The sequence below is a fragment of the Mesoplodon densirostris genome, chromosome 19 (genome assembly GCF_025265405.1).
Source record: "Mesoplodon densirostris isolate mMesDen1 chromosome 19, mMesDen1 primary haplotype, whole genome shotgun sequence".
Classification (NCBI taxonomy): Eukaryota; Metazoa; Chordata; class Mammalia; order Artiodactyla; family Ziphiidae; genus Mesoplodon; species Mesoplodon densirostris.
In genome coordinates, this window is record NC_082679.1 from 35,142,728 (window position 1) to 35,166,412 (window position 23,685).

Consider the following 23,685-nt stretch of genomic DNA (forward strand, 5'->3'; position numbering starts at 1 on the left):
TGCAGTCCACCGGTGGTACTTTATTTTGAAATGGAAGTGAAGATTCTATCTTGCAAGATAAAAGAGACTAGGATGAGGAGATGTTTTCTAATTCTGTATTTTCAGTTTTTAAAACACTTGTTTCCATAGCTTTGATACTTTTCAGCTTTCTGGTTGACCTGCAGGTTGTTTTTGTTCTGAACAAAGGGGATGTAAAGCTGCATTTGCTCCCATTCATGGATCTAATTAGGCGTGTTGCCCAAACTATAATAAATCATGGATTTAGTTTTTCTTTGTTAAGGTAGTCAGAGGCCTTCAGGCATGAGTGGTTTATTAAAATGTACTCTCGTAGTTGGGGATGAATGATCACCCTGGTATTGTCAATCACTCCATAATTTTATATCCCCAAAGCTCTCCCTTGGTTGTTTTGTACTACCCAAAAATGACATTTTATTCTCGTATTTGTTCACAGACGTGATTCACATTTTGCTATCTAGAGCATAAGGAAATCATTCTAAATTCAGCAATAGTGCCAGTTTGACTAAAAAAAAAGTTATTTTCCATATCCACCAGAATGTTAATCGGATTCTTGTTAGAACATGTGTAAGAAGTGGTTTTCATTGTCACAGCTCTTGATGTCAGATTACTAAAACAACTTATGTTTTGTTGTGGGAGCATGGGTGCACGCAGAACCTCCCCAATCACATGAACGCTCTCAGCCCACACTTCATAATACACAGAAATTATTTGTGTTTTGTGGTAACGACTGAATGGCAGGAACAGCAGAATTTCAACGTGGCTGTTCTTTATTTGATTAAATATATTCTCTATTTATTCTTAAAAAAACTAATTTAAGTTAAACGGCAATAAACCATGATAATTTAGAAAACATGTTGAAACTGAGAGTGAAGAGAAATGTTCTCTACGTAAACCACACTGTAAACCATAAAACTTATTTTTGTCAACTGCTTCTCATGACAGTGGCTAGGAATTTGACATTTCTACTACAGTAGGCAAAAAAACATGTAAAATACACTCTCCCACATACCACATCACATCTCTATTTATATTTCCAAACTAAAAGCATTTCAGCCCCCAAAAGTGCTGAGTGTACTGTGTACGTTTACACCAAGAGCTGTAAGTTCATACAAGCCTTACCTTAAACTGGTGTATTTGTCTGGCCAGGCCCCCTGCCCAGCGCCAAGCCATACTTAATGGATCAGGCTTAGCTCACCAAGAGAAAACCATTGCTCTTGATCCTAAAAGGTGGGGAACTTTTCAGCGAACTCTGGTCAACACGAGACAAAACAAAAAACTATTCTCGGACAGATTACAAAAACCATTTGAAGCATCCAAGACCACTTATCCACTTCAAAACGTGTCAGCAGCTATTCAACTACTTATGAAAATGAGTTTTGTGAAAATTCATGTAGTTTGAGGCCGAGTATTCTAAAACTAGAAAAGGAATCTTAAATAATCTGTTACGGTACACATGAAAGTGACAGAAACGTGGCTAATTCTCTAACGTTAGCTGAGGTATACATGCTATACAGTTGACTAGATCTCAGAAGATTTATAATAAAAACTTCCCCTTTCCACTTAAAGATCATAAGAAGTCAGCACAATCTGGTCTTCTCCCTGCTGAAAGGGTATTTAGTTTGGGATGTAATGTTTTAAAACAATAATACAAACCTCCTGGGAGAATACCACAATAAATGTCTCAAAAACCACTCAGTTAATCCCAGGGTATAATCCGGCTGTTTTAAATTACTGCAGGGAATATTACGGGCCTTAATGACACTGTAACTGCTTAAAGCCAAAGAAAGCTAGAAAGAGAGGCCAAAAAGATGAGCTCAGAGCCAGCTGAAGTGACAACAAACATGTGGCTGTTTATTAGGATTGGAGAGGTTTAGTCTGCAGATGTTTGTGGTCTCTAGAAGGTTCCAGAGGAATGAGTTGTTACGAAGATTTGCAGAGTTTGATGAGAGCAAGATTCTTCTTGGAGATGGCAGGCCCCAGACAGGGAGGCCCAATGGTAGAGACAGAATTTATAGATTTCTGTGGTCAGATCATACTCTACTGGTTCCACAATGTACATCAACAAATTAATATTGTACGGATGTCATTTCAAAGCCTCCTAAAGACGAGAGTCATTATTGAAGCCATTAGAGCACAGATGGTTCAAACTATATGCAGATATTCATACTTGCATTTTTGCATTATAGCTGCTTTTTTTTTCTGTTGAACTGTAATGAATTGTCTCATAATCTATTCCATCTTCTTGCCATTAGCAGGCTTTGAATGTTCACAAATAGGAGCAAAGAACTCATTTTCCAGAGCTTTAATCACACAAAGAGGGAATGCCTAATTCTCTAAATGAAATGGTCTGTGATCACTGAAGCAGAGATTTAATATATCACGGCAAATTAGGTAGATTTTAATAAATTACTTATCTCCCTGAATACTTTACATATGCTTAAGAAGGAACATAGCCTGTTTGCAAACAGTGAAAACCCACAGCCTATAAAAATCCTTTGAAGAAAATGACAAATAAAAAAGTAAATTAAAAAATGAAATGCATTATATCCTAGACCTCTAGAGACAATTCCTTTGCAGCATTGATTCACAGCTCCATTAAAAATATCAATTAAATCCTTCAGTGAGATTGAGTAAAAGCTAGAAAATTAACTTTCTGAGCTGCTTTTCGAGGATCTGGTTATCCAGATACACCCTAGCATTGTACAAGCTTGATGTAAATTTAAAAAATGATAAAAAGATACTTCTTTCAGGTCTAACTAAGCATATCAGAATTTGAGGCATATTTTTAATATTTTCTTTCTATGTCATAAGCTAAGTTTTCAAAGTGTAAATTTCATGTATCTGTCTCTTCTTTACATACACACATTCCTGGATCCCATATTACCATTACAAATACATGAAAACAATACAAATAAGAAGAACTGTAATTTTTAAGAAAGAAAAACAAAAAACTTGCAGTAATTTAATAAGTTGGTGCCAAGTCTCATTCTTTATATTTAATTGATAGAAATGGCATGCATCAAAGAAAATGCATACTGAGCTTTAATGTGCATAAAATGGATATTAGCATTTTAAAGAGGAAGATTAACACATTTATCCAAGTAATTTTCATATATTGCTTCTAATAAAATCTTCACAGTGCAAAACTCTTAATGAGGCTAATCATACACATTCCATTTAGTGGGACAATTAGGGATAACATAAAAGTATTTCTTTTTCATAGGTTTTCTAAGATTTATGCTTTTTGCTTATTAAAAATAAAAATGCGAATTGCATTTCAGTTCTTCATAAGAAAATGTTGAAAATGCAAATAGACTTTCTCATGTTATCATGTAGGTATAAATTATTGAGAGGGTGTTGCCCACTGTGGAGAGCTTAAGTCCTGAGGGGGTGGCAGTCATGGGAAGGAGGGAATAGAAAAATAAACAAATGGAAAAAGTATACAAAACTTGAACACTTCAAACCCAGGCCTCCTCCCTCCCAGCTTCCCTTGAATTATAGATTACATACACCAGAGTAATTACAAAAATCTTATCTAAGTGCTTTCATGTGAGCATTTACTCAGGAGTAGGAGATGCCTCTGGAGCAGTTTCTTTCAAGCCTCCAAGTCATCTCTGTATTGCTCGTAGACAGACCGTAGGGCATGGAGTGCTTCGACAGTTACCCTGAGCTTGCCAATACCTCCACCATCTGCTCGAGCATCCAAAACTAGGGAGAAGATAGCAGAAAAGTGTTAATATCATTCAACAGATTTTTCTTCAGAGAGCCTAGCTGAAACAGTAGTTGAAAAGATGAAAACAGCTCTACAGAAGTCCAAAGTTCACTGGTATCTCAGAAATCTAAAAATCAAAGCTTGTCATATGTGTATGAGTGTGTATACACATTTCAGATGTACTGTATGTATGTATACATATTTATTGTAGAGTTAAAACTAATGATCTAATCCTGAAGTTTACCCAGTGGAAAGGCTATAGATAATGATTCCCACAGAATCAGAATTTCTTAGTAGGAAATAAAAGTCTAAAAGGGATCAAGATAAGACAACGAAGAATTTGTTCTAACATACCGTGTTAACAAATATCAGAATGGCAACTTACTGTAAAGAAATTACATGATCATAATTTGAAATGGTTATTTATATATTTTTAAAGTTTTTTTTATGTGGATCATTTTTAAAGTCTTTATTGAATTTGTTACAATATTGCTTCTGTTTTGTTTTGGTTTTTTGGCCACGAGGCATGTGGGATCTTAGCTCCCCGACCAGGGATTGAACCTGCACCCTCTGCATTAGAAGGTGAAGTCTTAATCACTGGACTGCCAGGGAAGTCCCCTGGAATGGTTATTTATCTTTCTAAGGAAAACATTCCATTTAAAATAGATTATATGTGAAATTAGAAAAAGTTAAAATGGCAGACCCAGAATCTTAAGGTCTATGGATTGGCTTTGAGGGTCTATGAACTGATGTTGCAAGAAAGTGGATGTAAAATTTTGAGCGTCTGTGGGCTTTTCTGGTACACCAGCTTTCAGTGGTGTATCAAAGGCAGACTGTTTGATAATTCTCTGAGCTCAGTGGTGGGGGCCAAATGGGATGCTGATTCAGACCCCAATCCTCTGTGAACAGTGATACCTACTAGTGACTCAAGGCCAGAAGTTTGGACTTTGTAAGTCTTGACAGCACTTATGAGTATATATAGTTTCCTATGTATTTTGCTTGTGGTTTTCCTTGAACTTTTAATATGTGTGTGTGTTTAATTCCAAGAAAATTTGTAAGGAAACCTTCAAATAAAACTTAGTATACAAAGACTTAGGTGGAGAAATGAGCAGGCAGGGAGATTGCAGGGGCACAAATGGTCCCCAGCGCACTGCCGAGCCTTCACCTCTTCTTTGGAACGCCTCACTTCTATGTCTGGCACAGAGCAACACATTAAAAACCTAACCTTACCAGCGTTTAATTTTCTGACTCTTTCCCAGAACAAGGCCACAATAGCTGTCTCTATCAGACCAATATGATCATTTGTGGTCTTGCAGAATGAGAAGATGGCTTTTGAAACAGCACTGACTGTAGAAAAGATAAAGAATATAAAGCACAGATAATTTTGAACATTTTTGTCAGACTCTCTTGGTTCTGGGTGTTTTTAATAGGATTTAGGTTCATATTTTAATCCTCTCATCTTTTTCTTCTGTGCCTGCCAAAGTTGTGATATGTATGTGATATGTATAGTTTATAAAATTTCCCAGAATAGGTTTCTAATTTGGTTACTTGGTCTAATTTGGTTAATTATTTGGCTTGATCCTGACTTTTGAGCACTTGACACACATCCAGGACAAGCAGCTTGACATGTGAACCACAGCTGAACTATGGTGTAAGCAGAGTGCCTGGCACTTAAGAGGTGCTCAGTTAAGTGTTCATTTAATGCATGAATAAATGAGTAAACAAACCGTGTACATTTTTCCAGTGATGGATGGCTCTGCTGACTTAAGAAATGAGATTAGGACTCAGCCTCGTTTCTTCATTTATTGTACAGCCCAGGCCATCCCTGATTATTATTTTTAAAAGTCTTGATTTCATAAAGTACAGTGCCTTCAGTATGTTCTAAGTATGTTATATAAGGATAAGGGGTAGAAATTAGGCATTGTTGGGACTCACACCTGGTGAGGTGAAAATCTAGAACAGCACTTTTTATCAGGAATCCCTAACTCTTCCCTGAATCCTGATGAGAAGCAAGTGACCAAAACTACTCAGGTATTTGCAGTGACTATATCACCGGACTGTAACACTGAAGTAAAGAGAAGCCTTGCAGAATACACTGTAATGATCACTCAGAATAACATGCCTTAGCTGAAATAAGGGTTGACAGCATGAGGCTTCTATAAACAACATTACAAAAAATCCAATGTCCACATTTTTGTCCCCCACAACCCCCCCAATACTAAAAAAATGAATAATTCCTTGAGAAACGCAATTAATTATTTTTAAATTTCTGTTGATTCAAAGGAAGGCAGGGAAGGAGGGTAAGCGGGGGATGTAGGGAGAAATTCCAGCCTCAACAAAACATCAGCTTGAGTTGCAAAGGATTCAACTAGTGTGTGACTCAACATCCTTGCAGCCAGCAAAAAGAAGGTTTTAATAAAGAATTTGGATTTCAGCAATTGCTGGTTGTACAGATTGAGCAATACTTCCACCCATACCATCAATACTTTGCTCGATGATGTCTCTCCCTTCCCGAAATATGTCAGCGAGGTCAACGTTAGCAATGCCGATGTCCTCACACTCCAGATCCTGCTCATCCTCTGGAGGGTCACTGACCACAGTGAAGCGAATGCTGAGAAGGGAAAGAACGGAGAACATCACTACAAAGTGAGAAAAAAAAATCACAAATGAAACAAAACTCCTGAATGGGTTTTTATCACAAACTGTGAAATCTCAGTTTCCAATTATTCCAATAAAAAGAAAATTATATAAGTTATTATATGAACGATTAGAATTATTATAGCACACCCAGACTTCACATGAACACTAATTCACTTTTCTAAGCACTGATTATCATTTATCACTAGAATCTGAGAAAATTACTAGGCGAAGAGAAGAACCAGATGTTCACTCTATTATACATTATCTGATCATATTTTGACATGTCTACTTTTAAGGCTAAAAGGATCAAGTGAATAAAGACCAGGGAGGTTAGGGCAGCTTTTTCAACAGAAATGCAACATTTTCTATAGAAATGCACAACTTTGGAGTTTCTACTAAGCAATTTAACCAACTGTGTTCTATATATTCTTAATTATGTTAGCTAAATGTTGTAGCTCTACCCAATAGCTATACGAAATGTTTGTATTAGTTCAGCAATCTTTCAACTTACAATCATAGCATCCAAGTTTTATTTTACTTTTAGACATAATTGGAGGGTTCTGATGGAACTGATTTGAATTAGTGGCTTGTGTTGAGGCCAAACACACTTGGACTGACCAAATGACAGGAATTTACAGTTAAGTACTCTTTTGATATGTCTTGGCAGCATAGCTTAAACCACGAATGCTTGTAAACGACCATTTTAACCATTTTCAAAATCTATCCATCCCAAATCAGCAACAAAACAAGGAACTTGTTTCTTAGATAACACTGTTAGGTAAAAACCTAAGTCTCTGGGATGTCATGCCTTGAAAAATATGCACCATTAAAATCCTTTCCAAATGCTTACAGGTAAACATGATAATATTTTAAAATAAGTTGCTAAAAGTATTCAACATTTCATTTCTTTACTAAGTCCCTGTTTTTCGATAGCAATAAATTCTGATCAGGAAATAGAAAGATGGATATTTTATATGATGCATAAAATAGAGAAATTAAGATTAAATGGTTAAGGGCATCCGTTCTGGGTTCAAATTTCTGCTTTCCTATTAATTAGCTGTGTGACCTTGTACAAATTACTTAACCTCTCTGATCTCGGTTTCCCTATCTGTAGAATAGTAATGATTCACTGGGCTCTTTATGAGGATCAGATGAGATGATACATGTAAATGGTGCCTGGAACACATTAAGCACTGAGTAAATGTTTGCTCTTTTATTATTACTATTTTTAATCTAGGTAGAGCTCCTTAAGCTTCTATATTTCTAAGGGGAGAAAAAAAGAATGCATGGGAAAGGCTTGTCTCAATTGAAAACCGAGACACCCAAATTATACAATGACTGTATCACTCATTAAACAAGAAGAATGATGATGAAAGATATTGTCCTAAAATGAATATACTTAGAAAAGAAGGAATTAGAAGTGATATTTGACGCACATTTTACACCCACAAGACTTACAGAAAGGATGGAGGCTACAAGATTGTAATAATATTAAGTGTTATCCTTATATAATGTCTCATATCTAAGGATAATTATCTATATACTTTACAAATGCATACCATTACCTCCACTGAATATATGAGAATTCTGAGACAAAAAGAAAAAAAAACCTTCTAAATGCCAGAGAAAGGGCTAAAAACAAAAAATGCAATATTTCTGGTTTAGATTCTATAGAGAGCAAAATGAGATGTCAAATACAAAATTAAGAAACTAAAGTTAGGCTCTAAAGGGAGGAAGGTACACTAAAATAATTTAAAAACTACAGCTTGGCTTCAGCTAAACTGTACATACACATACATGGACACACACAGACACATCTTATCTTACCTTGAACCCTGCCAAAACAAAGAGATGAAACCTTGCTTTACGTGCTGAAGAGGCTTCACTAACCAGCTTAAATGTCATCTCCTCGGGTTTGCCTTCATGTTATTATTACTTTTTTTATTCCTACTTTTTGTTTTTGGCCGCGCTACAAGGCTTGTGGGATCTTAGCTCCCTGACCAGGGATTGAACGGGGGCCTGGCAGTGGTACTGCGGAGTCCTAACCACTGGACCGCCAGGAATTCCCTTTATGTTATTTTCCATTTTAGCAGCTTGTTCAGCTTTCTCTTAGTACCTACTGTAATATGTAATTGGTTGACTTACTTGTTGTCTGTCTTCCTCAGTGGAATGTATACTCCATGAGTGCAAAGATTTCCTCTTGTTCAGCATTTTAGTTCCTGATACTTAGGTAGGGATCATAAATATTTGTTGAATTACTACATGAACTGCAAAATGGAAGTCCTAGTTGAAGGCTGGCTCATTTGGGGAAGGTTGACTGGAGAAGGCAGGCCTTGGGCTGGGCCTCAAGATTTAGACCTCAAACGTCACCTGCTGTCATTTAGGAAACCAGAAAGCACTAAAACTCCTTAGATCATTTAGCATTTTTGATTCTTTCCTCATTCTGAAATAGTTCGTTTTTATATGAAACAGGATAGAAGAGCCTAAGGGCTCACCTGTGAGTTTTACCTACTGGAGTGCTGATAGTTATGTTGGATCTGTACAGTAGAACACTGTGAAAGGGAAGAAATGAAACCAAAAAGGATCCTTAAGTCGGTGTCAAAACCATGACTTCAAATAAATAATTTCCAGACTCCCATTTCAATGTGTTGCCTCCCTTTTAAAGTGACGCTTGTATATTTGCAAATATAGCATGGGGCAGAATGCAAAGGTACTATATGGGATTCATTATACAATGCACATCATCTTATGTGTGTCAGAGAAGATTGGCCAAACCTATCTAACTGTGGCTCTATAAGTTATCACCAATGTTCAAGGGGGCTACTGTCTGAGAAAATGAATTCTTATAAACTAGGAGGTACTTCAAGTAATGTGACCTCAGAGTACTTAAAAAAGGTGAGAACACTCACTGGAATAACAGTTGTCTTTTGGTTGTGGAAAAATGTAAATGTAAACTCCTTTTTTTTTTCCCCCTTAAGAAAATGATACTGTCAAGGGAGAGAAATGGGACAGGGATATTCTCCCATGATGGCCCCATCCCTCCCCGGCAGTCCGAGGAGCACGTGGCCGGCGCTCCAAGCCCTCAGCTGTCATCAGCCCCGAGCCAGTCACTCTGCACCTGCAGTGCCTCTTGCAGTATCTAAAATGACATGAACATTTGTGCCTCTGTGGGCATTTAGAAATTTTTAGGGAAACAATGATGGGAGAGTGGGAGTCATTATAGCTATGGTGGACTTTTTTTTATTTTTAAAGCTCAGTTCTGGGCAGTGATGACCCAGCTTCTTGACCGCAGAGAAGTAGATGACATGGCCAGTGCTGTTTAATCACTAGTGACCTGGGATACCCCAGGGGGCTGGTGGTATTTGAGGTGGCCTTGAAAGAAGCTGAAGTATACAAAGTAAGTAAAACCTGAGTGATTATCTACCGTCCTGGGAAAAACAGAACCTCAGGGCAATTAATAGGGTTTTCCTACTCTTTCTTCAGAATCAAGATCCAAGGAGGGACTTCCCTGGTGGTCCAGTGGTTAAGAATCCTCCTTCCAATGCAGGGGACACAGGTTTGATCCCTGGTCGGGGAATGAAGATCCCACATGCTGCGGGGAAACTAAGCCCACGTGCTCTGGAGCCCACACACCACAACAAGAAAGCCCACGTGCTATAACTACTGAGACTGAGTGCTGCAACTACTGAGCCCGCATGCCACAACTAGAGAGCCTGCACACCGCAACTACTGAGACTGTGTGACACAATGAAGATCCCACATGCTGCAACTAAGACACGACGCAGCCAAAAAAAAAAAAAAAAAATCGGGCTTCCCTGGTGGCGCAGTGGTTGAGAGTCCGCCTGCCAATGCAGGCGACACAGGTTCGTGCCCCGGTCTGGGAAGATCCCACATGCCGCGGAGCGGCTAGGCCCGTGAGCCATGGCTGCTGGGCCTGCACGTCCAGAGCCTGTGCTCCGCAACGGGAGAGGCCACAACAGTGAAAGACCCATGTATCTCAAAAAAAAAAAAAAAATCCAAGGAAATAATACATGTATTTCAAGGAGTTAAAGAAAAAGCCACTGTCAGATCCTAAGAGCTAAGAATTTCAGTTTCATTTCATGAAACAGAAGGTCAGATGCTAGTTTGGAAGCTCTTTTGAAAAATATAATGTGGTTAACGTTCACTTCCTGGCCTCTAGGAAACAGATGAACCTCAGTCTCTTTCTCATGTGGGGGAGGGGTAAGTGCTGGTTTGAGGCAGTGAGAGGCTTTGTCACTGATGGGCCATAAAGGCAAGGAGAAGAGGACAATAGGGAGATAAAGGGTCCACCCAGGCCAACGGGGACAAGCCAGCAGAGGGGCGTTGGGGAAGCCCCCAGCTCAGGGGTTGATGGGCAGCACTTAGATAACTCCTCAGACTGCATGGATGGGAGCTCACTCAAAAGCAGGAACTTATTTATTTATTTATTTATTTATTTATTTATTTATGGCTGTGTTGGGTCTTCGTTGCTGCGTGTGGGCTTTTTCTAGTTGCGGCGTGTGGTGGCTACTCTTCGGTGCGGTGAGCAGGCTTCTCATTGCGGTGGCTTCTCTTGTTGTGGAGCATGGGCTCTAGGCACATGGGCTTCAGTAGCTGTGGCTTGCGGGCTCTAGAGCGCAGGCTCAGTATTGTGGCTCACAGGCTTACTTGCTCCGCGGCAGGTGGGATCTTCCCGGACCAGGGCTCGAACCCGTGTCCCTTGCACTGGCAAGCAGATTCTTAACCACTGCGCCACCAGGGAAGTCCAGCAAGAACTTATTAAGATCAGGTTTTTTTCCTTCTCGAAAGGGTATAATTTCTCTACTGACCAAAAATGCAAAGTGTCCTGTTCAAGTTTGCCCCCAAAAAGCATTAAAAATAACACGAAATGATGAACTATTAAAAAGTGCTAGTGAGGTAAAAATTGGTATGAAAGGCTGATGAGCTATTACAAATAATAATATTACTACTGCTTATAATGACGGCAATGAATACTTACTGTGCACTTACTCTGTGTCAGGCGCTATTCTATCCATCTTACACATATCATCTCATTTAATCTTTACAACCACCCTGTATTATCTCCATTTTACAGATGCAGAAAGTGAGGCACTGGGTGGTTGTCAGAGGTCAGACAGCTAGTAAGTGATAGAACAAGAATTTATATTCCAGCCATTGAGTCCAGAGCGCCCCCTCCTGGCAATCACTGTTAGGTGCTTTACAGTTATACTTGACTGACAATGGGATACTTTATATACTACACTGTACAGTCTTTTGATTGGCAAAGCACGATAGGCTCTTTACAGTTACTCTGTGTGATAGGCAGGGCTGTGATATTTCTAGGAGGAAAGAGATCCAGAGAGGTCACATACTCATTCAAGGACACTGAGTGAATCAGGGAAGTAAGGTGTTCTGCTTCCTCATCTTGTGCTTTTTTTTTTCCCCACCACACCACGCTACAGAGATCTACTTTGTATAAACCGCCAGATAATTTAGAATGCTTAAATGTACCTTCTATTAGGCATCTCTTGTTTAAGTAGTATCGCTTTTAAGATGTCTCTCTTGGCTTGGTTGTTTTCTTTATCCACGTAGATCACTAAACCAAAAAAAAAAAAATCTGCAAGAAGTCACTCAGGAATATGCTACATTAGTACCATTCTGTATTTGTATAAATAACTGTTTTTAGAGACGCAAGTCATACCACCTCACTTGTACGCATGGGAAAAGAAAGCCGCTCTGGAAACCAGAATCAAATCTGAACAGTCATGTGATCTAATGTCATGTCACTGGCAGGTTTACGTGCACACTGTCAGAAAAGATACAAGCAACATCGAAGAGTGCCACATCGCTGTCACTGCCTGTTAATGGCAGTGGCAGTCGTGATAGTAAAAGCCAGCGGTCTTTATTGCTTTGTATTTGAGGGATTTACTGCATTTTCTTTCACCCAAGAAGCGAGTGATATGATAATGTATGGCAGAGAGCTTGTCCTTCCTGACAGCCCTGGTAATTTAATCCTTCTCTCCTGACACAACATGCAATAAAGGAGGCAGCCTAGCGCAATGGGTCGAGGAAGTCCACAGGCTGACGCTTGCTGGTGGTTGCGTGGGGGTACGGGAGAGACCTGTGGTGGAAGGGAGAGAGAGAGGCTTTTTCAGGGTGTGAAGTTTGTCTTTGGTTTTCAAAGGTTCACGCTGGCATGCAGGAGTGTGGTTAGACTTTACTTGGCTGAAATATAAGATTAGGTAACTCATCTAAAGACCCACCAGGAAGAAGACAGTGAACACGTGAAACTGTAAATGTCTGCACTTTGGGAAAATGGCATCTCAGAGTGTGAACACTCTAATTTTCATTCTGATTATTTTTTCTCAGCTCGGCAGCCTTTCAGTCATGCGTTAACTTCTGAAGACATTTCTTTTTCAGGTGCCATTTTGGAGTTAAAGTCTCTCTTGTGACCAGATCTCAATTTAGAGATAATCCCTGATCAAAAACACACAAAGGGTGAAAGATACCATGACAGTTCTAAAGCCAGGTTCCGTTGGGAACAAACATATTTCATACTGAGAATGTTACCCTGGACAATTTGAGTTCAATCTCAAACTATGATGCTATCAACTCATTTAATCGTTGGCTAGTTGAGCAAACATTAGCCGAGGGCCAGGGATGGCGCATGCTGGGCACTGAGTGAGGCACAAAGGTCTGTGTGGAGGTGGGCTGGTAGTTTAAGAGAAGGAAGAACCAAGGTCAAACAGCAGCTCTTAGCTTTTTGCTCTTTGCATGATACCATATTCGTAAATGTGACCAATGATATAGGTTACTGAGATTTACAAGGAATCATAAAAGACAAAGGGTTCTTGTAAATTCTGTAAATATAGTGTTTTACTTACCAATGCTAAAAAGGCATGCTTTAAAAAAAAGTCATGCTTTTCCACTAATGCTGGGAGATGGGACCTCATTTGGCCACCAGTACACCAGGATAAATTTGAACTTTTTTTTTCCAAATCAGAATTTTTTGTTTTTGCTGTTAATTACCAATTCAAGATATGGTAGACCATATCCTTTCTGACTTCAGAGTTCTAAAGCTTTTAAGCCATACTGGCCTACATTTCTTTTGTGATCATTTTTCTCAGTTTTACTGAGATATAACTGACATATAACATTGTATTAGTATTAGGTGTACAACATAATGATTTGATATATATATAAATTACAAAATATTTATCATAGTGAGTTAACATCCATCACCTCACATGGTGACAATTTTTTTTACTCTCTTAGCAACTTTCAAATACACAATACAGTGTTAACTATAGTGGTCTACATTGCTTGAAGACAAGGGTAATCTCAGTGATTTAAAAAAAAAAAAAGACTGAATTCAACGTCTAGCATCCAAATAGTCTTTCAATTAAACTAGACCAGTTCTGATGAATCTCAACAGCTTGAAAAAAATATTTTTAACGTGATAAAATATACATAACGTAAAATTTACTATTTTAACCATATTTAGTCATACAGCTTAGTGGCATTCAGTACATTCACGCTGTTTTGCAGCCATCTCCACTATCCACCTCCACAACTTTATCATCTCCAACTGAAACCACACCCACTGAACAGTAACTTCCAACTCCCTCCTCCTCTCAGCCTCTGGTAACCACTATTGTACCTTCTGTCTCTATGACTGTGACTATTCTAGATACCTCTTCTAAGTAGAACCATATAATATTTATCCTTCTGTGTCTGGCTTATTTCAATTCGCATAATGTTTCCAAGGTTCATCTATGGCATGTGTTAGGATTTCATTCCTTTTTAAGACTCAATAATGTTCCTGTATGTACATGTATATACACATACACACACATACATACAAACACAGCACATTTTGTTTATCCATTTGTCTTTTAATGGATATTTAGGTTGGTTTCACCTTTTGGCTATTGTGAATAATGCTGTGATGAACATGGTGTACAAACATCTGTCAGAGTCCTTGCTTTTAATTCTGTTGGGTACATTTCCAAAAGTACAATTGCTAAATCTTTGGCAATTCTATGTTTAACTTTTTAAAAAAAAATCTTTACCATTGAAATTGGTAAAAAAAAAATGGTATAGTTGTGACACCTTCTGCTTCATCCAGTTGACCAGCACACTGTATATCCTATTCTCTTAACGAAGACAAAAATAGTGATGGCCACCATTTATTGAGCGATGTTTATTATGTACTATGTACTACACTCAATACTTTCCTTACTGCAATCAAATCTGTTAAGAACCATGCTGACCCACATTTTATAGATGATTAAGCAGACCCAGAGAAGGTAAGTAATTTGCCTCAGGTTACCTAGTTAGAAAGTGGTGGAGCTAGAATTTGAATCCAGGAAGGTCTGCCCCATGGCCTGCCTTCTTAACCTCCATGCTATACCTTCTCCTTCTTCCACATGAAGCCAGAGCTCTTCCTGCTGTTTAAGCTGCAACCATGTTGTTAGCACAGACTGGGATGTGAGAGAGAATTCCATCACTGTATCAAGAGAGGCCATCTCACCCTCCTTTCACTCTTTCTTAAAGGGATATTGCTTTAGATACTTACATCTGGTCCAGGTGCGTTAACCAGTTCTCTTGACTGAACACTTTCAAAAATTCCTTTTCGACAAATAATAAACGCTGGAGAGGGTGTGGAGAAAAAAGAGCCCTCCTACACTGTTGATGGGAATGTAAAATGGTACAGCCACTATGGAGAACAGTATGGAGGTTCCTTAAAAAACTAAAAATAGAGTTACCATATGATCTTGCAATCCCACTCCTGGGCATATATCCAGAGAAAACTATAATTCGAAAAGATACATGCACCCCAATGTTTACTGCAGCACTATTCACAATACCCAAGACATGGAAGCAACCTAAACGTCCACTGACAGATGAATGGATAAAGAAGACGTGGTACATACATACAATGGAATATTACTCAGCCATTAAAAAGAATGAAATAATGCTATTTGCGGCAACATAGATGGACCTAGAGATTATCATACTAAGTGAAGTAAGCCAGATAAAGACAAATATATGATATCGCTCACATGTGAAATCAAAAAAATAAAAGATCAAAATGAACTTATTTACAAAACAAACAGACCCACAGACATAGAAAACAAACTTACGGTTACCAAAGGGGAAAAGGTAGGGGGAGGGATAAATTAGGAGTTTGGGATTAACAGATACACACCACTATATATAAAATAGATAAACAACAGGGACCTACTGTATAGCATAGGGGACTATACTCGATATTTTGTAATAAGCTATAGGGGAAAAGAATCTGAAAAAGATATCTGTCCGTCTGTCTGTCTATCTATCTATCTATCTATAACTGAATCACTGTGCTGTACACCTAAAACTAACACAACATTGTAAATCAACTATACTTCAAAAAAAAAATCCTTTTCGAAAAAACTCAAGCTACTTACTGATGAGTTTGGTTCTCCAAAAGTGTACCAAGTTAGAACTACACAGCTCTCCTGCTTGCACAAACAAGGCCTAGACTGGGGATCTTCATCTAGCCTAATGGTTCTTAGTCTTTAATGCGCATCAGAATCCCTGCAGGATGTGTTAAAAATGCAGATAACTGAGCTCACCTTCCATTTCTAATTCAGTAGGTCTGGGGTAGGGCCTGAGAATTTGCATTTCTAATATCTTCCCAGCTGCTGCTTCTGCTGGTCAGGATACCACTGAGAACCAACATTTTGGCCCAACACTCCTTTGCCTGATTTTTGAAAAGGATCAGGAAGTAGTAAACATTTTTTTTGTGTTAAACATGTGGGAGATAGAGACACTTTGGTTACCTCTAATTAGGTCATGATCCCAAGGACATCCATTTGGTGTTCTGAATTAGATGGTTAAAAAAAAATCCTACAATTTCAAAACTTGAAATACATCCTTTAAAAAGCAATTCTGGTGATTATGAAACGTATCAGAACTCTCCAAAAGTTAAGCTATTTACCTTTCATTCTCATCAGAAATCACATTTGTTTAGGACTTGCTAGATTTTGACATAAATTTACTGAAAGCATATGTCTCAAACAAGATACAAACCAGTAGTCTAAATACTTGAGTTGACCTTGACTTGTCTACCATTAAAAACACATCCCTCACTTCTGCAGGCTGGAGAAATCCTTATTTTCTTTATCAATGTCATTTGGCAGAAGAAATGCAGATGGTTTAATTATATAAAGGGTTGATAACCTTGAAGATAACTTTTGTGTTAAAGTGTTATCATCCCCCCAGTCCTTATCTTTGCCAAGTTTTTCCTCCCATTAGTAACAAAATCTAAAGTTCTGCATCCTTTTCATCTTCTGCATTAAACTTTAATTGTTCCAACAGATAGACCCTTCAGTGCTCAGAGACTAAAGGCCTAGATCTGTATAAGTCTCATAAAAACTTTGGACGATTTCATTAATCTTTTTTCTTCCCACTGTCAACTCCCTAGAAGACTTTATTTAGCCCAGACAACATTCTATAGACCTACCATTAATCTTATTCTTTTCCAAACTATTTTCTTGCTTTCTCAGCGTTCTCCAAGCAAATTTTTCAAGCCCAATAAAATACAAATGTTTTGTTCTTGCTACCAGTGTCTAGCAAGTTAATTCAACGTTGATTCTTTTTTTTCTTCTAGTATTAGTAGCCCTAAAAAGATATATATTTTGTGTATGTGAAACTGGTATTAACACCTCTTAATAAAGAGACTGAATTAGGCTATGAATAATCCTGGGGATCACTAGTCTAAACCTCTCATTTTATGTACCTAATTTAGGCCTCAGTATACAAATCCCTTTTGAATAGATTCAAGTCATAATGCAGGGTAAAAATCATTGCAAGGTTTGGTTAACCTCTTGTCTGGTATGGTGTTCAAATAGGAGACAGCATGTACTAACTGTCCTTTAAATTTTCTGTCTCAATTAAAACGTCAGTTTGGAAATAAAACTACTTTCATTAACATTTAATAAGATTTGGAAGATATAAGCCTACATTTATATTGACCTTTTATATCAAATAACAAGTGAATGGTTAATCATTACAATAATTAGATGAGTGAGATAGTTACTTATTAACCAAAGATTCAAGGAGATTCTCCTGCAATGAAGGAGATGCAAACGTAGTAATTTAAAAATAAACAGTTTCAGTATGTCCTACTCAAGTAAAAAATAAACCTTCTCCAAGGTTAATGTTATTTCTCAAATTTGCTGATGATCTAGGACTTCATTTTTTCAGATACAGTAGATATAAAACAGCATTTATTTGCTTCTAAGCACAAAGTACATTCCTCTCCCTTCCCACCAGATAAATATCCTTAAAATTCTTTTCAATTAACCTTGAAAATTCTATACAGTCAATTCTCAATAGGTAGGAATAGAAGCTGCAGAAAGGTACAGTAAACACTTCTAATGAATTAAATTCTAATAGATTACTGGTTTTCTTGTTGATATCAAATGACTAATTCATTAGAAACATAAGCAACTCTTAAAATACCATTTAGATAGTAGGGTATCTTGCAGTAAAAGGAAAACATTTAAAACAACCAAATCAATGCCAACCAACCAACCAATAAACCAACAAAAAGCCCCAAACAGACCTAGGTCACCATGTGAGAATGTACAAAATTCAGGATACTTGAGCATGTATCACAGGTTTCATCCAAAGAATGATTTGCATTGCTCCTTAAGCAAATGGAAACCTCTGTTCTGCTGCATCGCCAAGTGTCTCAATGTACAACCAATTTCGAAAAAAACAATTTTGTTGTCAGTCCAACCAAACAGTCCACTGCTGCTCTTTACAATGAATAATACAAAAACCAGAAGGGCTCGTCTCTCTTCTTGGGTGGTACCTTCGTTAAAGTTAGTTGACTAGGGACTTCCCTGGTGGTCCAGTGGTAAAGAATTCGCCTTCCAATGCAGGGGACGTGGGTTCGATCCCTGGTCAGGGAACTAAGGTCCCACATGCCGTGGGGCAACTAAGCCCACGCTCAACAACTACTGAGCTCGCGCGCCTCAACGAGAGAGCCCACGTGCTGCAAACTACAGAGCCCACGTGCTCTGGAGCCCATGCACCACAACTAGAGAGGGAAAACCCGCACGCCACAACTAGAGAGAAGCCTGTGCACTGCAAGGAAAGATCCCACATGCTGCAACTAAGACCTGATGCAGCCAAAAAAAAAAAAAAGAAGAAATAATAATTTTAAAAAATTGAGGAATATTTTTAAAAAATTAGTTGACTAAACAGTTTTTTCATTACTAATAATATCGTAATCATGGCTTACTTTTCTGATACTTTGCAGTTAAAAGATCTCTAGGAAGCTTGGGAAAATATTTTTGGAAATGTTCTATTAGATCAAGTCAATGACAGGAAGGAGAAATCAGATTCTTGTCCTCACCATGTTACTTATTTCCCATGTGACTTCTCAACCCACCTGTTATCACAGAATTATAGAATCTGAGCTGGAAGGGTTCTTAGCACCTTATTCAACAGATAAAACAGGGAATCACGAAATTGAAACACGTTGCCCAAGTTCTCGTAACTAGTAAGAATTGTAGATATGAGGAAGACTAGACCAGATCTCTGGATACTCATGATTACTGTTTCAAGCAATGAGCACGTTTCTAAAAATGCCAACTGCAAAACAAACAAACCATGAGCACTTGTAATCCTAGTGGTACAATAGCATGATTATATATGTTGATTAAAATGAAATTTATAAAACTGGTGAGAAAAAAATATTGGTGTTCAACTAGCATGAGATGGCCTTTTTGGCTAAAGATAATGCAACACTCCATCTTTCTGGTTTGTTTTAATACAGGGTTTTTGAAGAACTTAATAAGCACTTTAACTTAGGGTCATGGCAGCTTGATATGATCTTCTTACTCCCCTCTAATTATACACTGATACATACTGTCCTTAAAAACGTCTTAAAGTTGGTTGATCTAAGAATTTACAGGGTGCCTATTGGGTCTACTTTCATATGAACTAGCTGATAGGTAAAGCCCTAAAAGAGAAAACCTGTCTGCTGCTATGAAGGGATGTGTGGGTTAAAAAATGAAAAGGTATTTTAAGAACTTATATCCCTCAATTAAAATCCTGAGCATCTAGATTCTGGGAGAGATATACATGTATATTGTAAAAACATCTGTGTGATGACATTGAGCAGAAATGCAGAAATAATTAGGCCATTAAATTGTTAGAATCATATGATAAAAAAACTAGTACTTTTATTCTCCTTGAAATATCATATTTTTTGATTAAATTCAATTGTAGACACAGGTGGCATTTTTCTATGATATAGCAGGAACATCTAGAAACATTGTTTTCCCCCTGTTTTCCTTTTCTTTTAACTTCAGCATTACAGCTGTCCCTCAGTATCAGAGGGGGATTGGTTACAGGACCCCACAGATATCAAAATCTGAGGATGCTCAAGCCCCTTATATAAAATGGTGTAGTATTTGCATATATAACCTGTGCACATCCTCCTGTATATTTTAAATCATCTCGGATTACTTATAAAACTTAATACCATGTAAATAGATGTAAATACTATGCAAATAGTTACCGATGCATGGCAAATGTAAGTTTTGCTTCTTGGAATTTTCTGGAATTTTTTTCCCCAAGTATTTTCCAACGTATTTTAGTTGAATCTGAAGATGTGGAACCAATGGATACAGAGGGCCAACTGTACCTTAAATTTAATTTCTTAATCCTTATGCTACAGGTTTGACTTTCATTAATCTATTCTGACAACACTTTCATGATTTTATGTGAACATTAGAGAAATGTACTTTTTCCTTGTTCCTTTGGCTTCCTTCCTTCATACATAAAAGTTTATACTATAAATACCATACCTACCATTGCTATAGTTATAGTAGACCCACTGCCCACTCTTGGGTTTTGGAAGCGACACAGGTGTCTCTTCAGCAGGAAGACTGTAGAATCGGCACTCAATGAATAGTCGCTGGATAGTATCATCTGCAGTTACTGGAGAATCATTAAGGCTTAGAGCTATGATCTCAATCCGAATATTTTCTGATGGCTGTTTAAAGAGCAAAAACAAAAAAGGATACAGAAAAAATAAAACGAACAAAAAATCCTTCACTCTTTTCCACTATCAATTTTAAATAAAACATAAAGGCAGTGGCCTTCACTGATTTCTTTTTTGGAAGGTATTGTACCCTACTGTCTAGTTACACATGATAGATTATTCACGACAGAGAGAGAGAGAATGAGCTTCTAATGCCCCAGGGTTTGAAGTTAACAGTGTCACGGCAATAGTCTCCTGATTTACATTTGAGGCTATAAATACCCCACCAGTAGTCCATCAGGAATGAAGATTATGAGATCTTCATCTCCGATTACTTTCAGAATGACATGTATCATTTGGCCTTGTTTCAAACTATGTAATGAAATACATGTTTATCACTGCTTTTATTTACTCTACGGTACCTGAGAAGGTTTTGGTTATTCAGAGATCAAAGCCTGTTGGATACTTTATAGCTACTATGCTAACATAAGTAGCTATGCGAATCCATATTAACTAGGGCTACAGTTCATTCTCTTATATAATCTGCCATAACATATTTCATTCAATAAGTAGTAAGTTTTCAAACAAAAGAAAGAAAATTTTTATCAAATTTAACACATTTTCTTGTAATTTATTTTTATCTCATTTTTACAGAATTAACTAAAAATATATATTTGTGTAATTTTCATCTCAATCCTTATTTAATAGATTTTGGTGTCACAAATATTATATGAGAGTCACATATGTTTCCTTGAGTAATAATTTAAAACAAATGATAGACTATGACTTAAAAATTAGATCACACCAAGACAATTCCTCGGTTAAATGTTTACATTTGATTTTAAATGTTTACAATTTAAAAATTGTTCTTTATTCCCCCTTACTAAATCCCTCTTTATTAAATTCAGAGGTATCCTACTATAAATTATATAACTTAAAATAATAATTAAAAATCCTGATACTAAGACCTGCTTATATAACCAACTTTTAGGAATTCATTGTCAGATGTAAATCAGTATGTAAATTCACCATAGTGATTACTATTTTTATATTTCAAAGTATATAATATAATTAATCAAATTGAAAAGCATAGGTACCCTATTGTAAAAATATTCCCATAAAGAACAATTTCCATTGCTGGCAAACCCCCTCAATATTTGATGAAGTAATTTTACCCCCTTCTTTCAAAAGACATTTTCTTTTATTATGTATTCTAAGACACTTTAACTAAAAACCTAAATCTGAATATTTCAATAAGGTTATTTTATTATTCAGTAGATTCATGGAAATTTTACTAGGATGACAGAGAAAATTCCACACCATTCTGTCTCCACTAATACAGGTACAAGGCTGCAGCTGGCAATATTACTAGGATTAGCATAGTATGATGAAATATTTAAAGGAAAATTTTTTCTAAAACCTAATAAATCAAATGACTGCCAAATGTCATTAAAGTGATGGTCTTTGACTTGAATATGCTTTTCATATTCAAATTTGAAAAGAAAGAGATGAAAGCCTGGAAAGGTTACTCGGTTTCAACTAATAACCTCAAGCCCTCTCCGTTCACGTGCATAAAAAATGAAGTTGGCTCTATTGTCTAATCTCACTTCAGAAAAGCCCTTCTCTGCTTGCCGAAGACTAACATGGTAAAGAAGGTATTTTAAATGATATTATTTTTCCTTAAAATGTATTGTGGTTGTCAAAATAGCACGCACACACATATTTTATAATTCTGGCTCAACTGCAGCACAGTGCATAATTAAGTCTTTTACATAACTTGTAATTTGACAAACTTAGAATTGTTATGACAAGAGCATAAAACACTCCTGCTTCTGCACAAAAGAATCATTTTTAGAAAATAGCTATAAAAAGGCAAAAGAGGTATACATGGTTATTTCTACATTGTGAGGAGAGGAATTTAAAATTTATCACAGAACCCAATGAAGAGACAAATTAACTTTTAAATAGCAGGGGAACCAAATTTATTTAAGTGGTTTTTAAATTAATAATATATTAACTGTACAATCCCCAAATGAAAACTTGCATTACTGTAAGAACGAACTTGGGCTGTCAAATAAGCCTACATACAATATATAAATCTAAATAAATGTAGATACTTGGATCACAGTCAGACAAACAAAATACCGAAACCAAATAAAGCAAAAGAAAACCCACTGCACTAACCAAAAAAAAAAAAAAAAAAAAAAAAAAAGCTTTAAAATTATTTTTAGGATGTCTATCTTCTTTCTGGTCTAGATTTTTTTTTCTTTTTTTTCTGTTATTCCCCCCACCCTGACCCAGCCTCATTACCTCTAGCATATGTCCTTTTTAATTCTCTAACTTAACTGACAGAGTTATTAGTTATCATTTCTTTGTTCCTTTGATGCTACATGAATCAAGCTGAAATAAATCCAAAAAGGGATAAGTTCCAAACAGTATATATCTAGGGAAGCACACCCTGAATAAACAATTTCTAAACATTATAAATTTTGGCTAATTGGGCTAGCCAACTTATTTTTCAGCACTGGAACAATTCTGGTTGTTCTCATGGCTCTGTGAATCAAAAGTTCACCTAGATTATATACGAAGATTTTCAAGATTAAGAAGCACATCAACTGACTAGCAGACAACTCCAACTTACTGTCAGAAATGAACTCATGACCTCTTCTCTCCCCCAGTCTCATTCATCCTCTAGATATTTGTTATCTCAGGTGATGACATCACCATCCACCTGGTCACCCAGAACCAGGAGACCTTGGAGCCATTCTTGCAGATCTCCATTTTCACATCCACCATATCCTATAGATCACTCATTCCTGTTCACTTTACTTCCTAAATATTTCAATGTTTCACTGAGTTACAGAAAGCTTAAGATATTTCAACATTGTTTCAGCTACAGGAGATATAAGCACAAAACAAGATGCGTTTTCTTTTTTTTTTTCTCATTTTTATCTCTAGAGAAACTCCTTCTTTATGTTCTCACATGATCTGAGGAAGGAACTAATTCAACCGTTTCTTAGTATTAGAAAGTAGTTTTATAGAGTAAGAAGGGAGAAATCAGAAGGAATCATAAAAAATAACTGGTTGGCAGAACTGTAAGCAGACAGGTGGGTGGTACGAGGCTCTAAGTTCAGTTATAGAGGGACTATTATCTGGCTTATTGCATCACTGGTGTGGTTATGCAGTACACACTAAAAAAAAAAATGGCTCCATTCTCATGGCTGTAAGAGAGGTGAGGCACTTCTGCCTGTCTACTTGCTTGCCTGCA

General features: G+C 37.1%; 1 protein-coding gene across 2 annotated transcripts in view; it reads right to left on the minus strand.

Moving 5' to 3' along the window:
• Nucleotides 1-1,868: 1,868 nt before the first annotated feature.
• Nucleotides 1,869-23,685, minus strand: part of RPGRIP1L (RPGRIP1 like) — a 99,005-nt gene continuing 77,188 nt past the window's right edge. Inside the window, exons 23-26 of one of the 2 annotated variants that reach the window (XM_060084505.1) lie at nt 20,246-20,429; nt 11,882-11,966; nt 6,208-6,341; nt 1,869-3,726 (exon numbers count right to left, since the gene is read on the minus strand). In XM_060084505.1, coding sequence (XP_059940488.1) covers nt 3,614-3,726; nt 6,208-6,341; nt 11,882-11,966; nt 20,246-20,429 — 516 coding nt within the window. In that variant the 3' untranslated portion in view covers nt 1,869-3,613. Of the gene's footprint in view, nt 3,727-6,207; nt 6,342-11,881; nt 11,988-20,245; nt 20,430-23,685 lie in introns of both variants that reach the window. The other variant, XM_060084504.1, reaches the window with a different exon arrangement.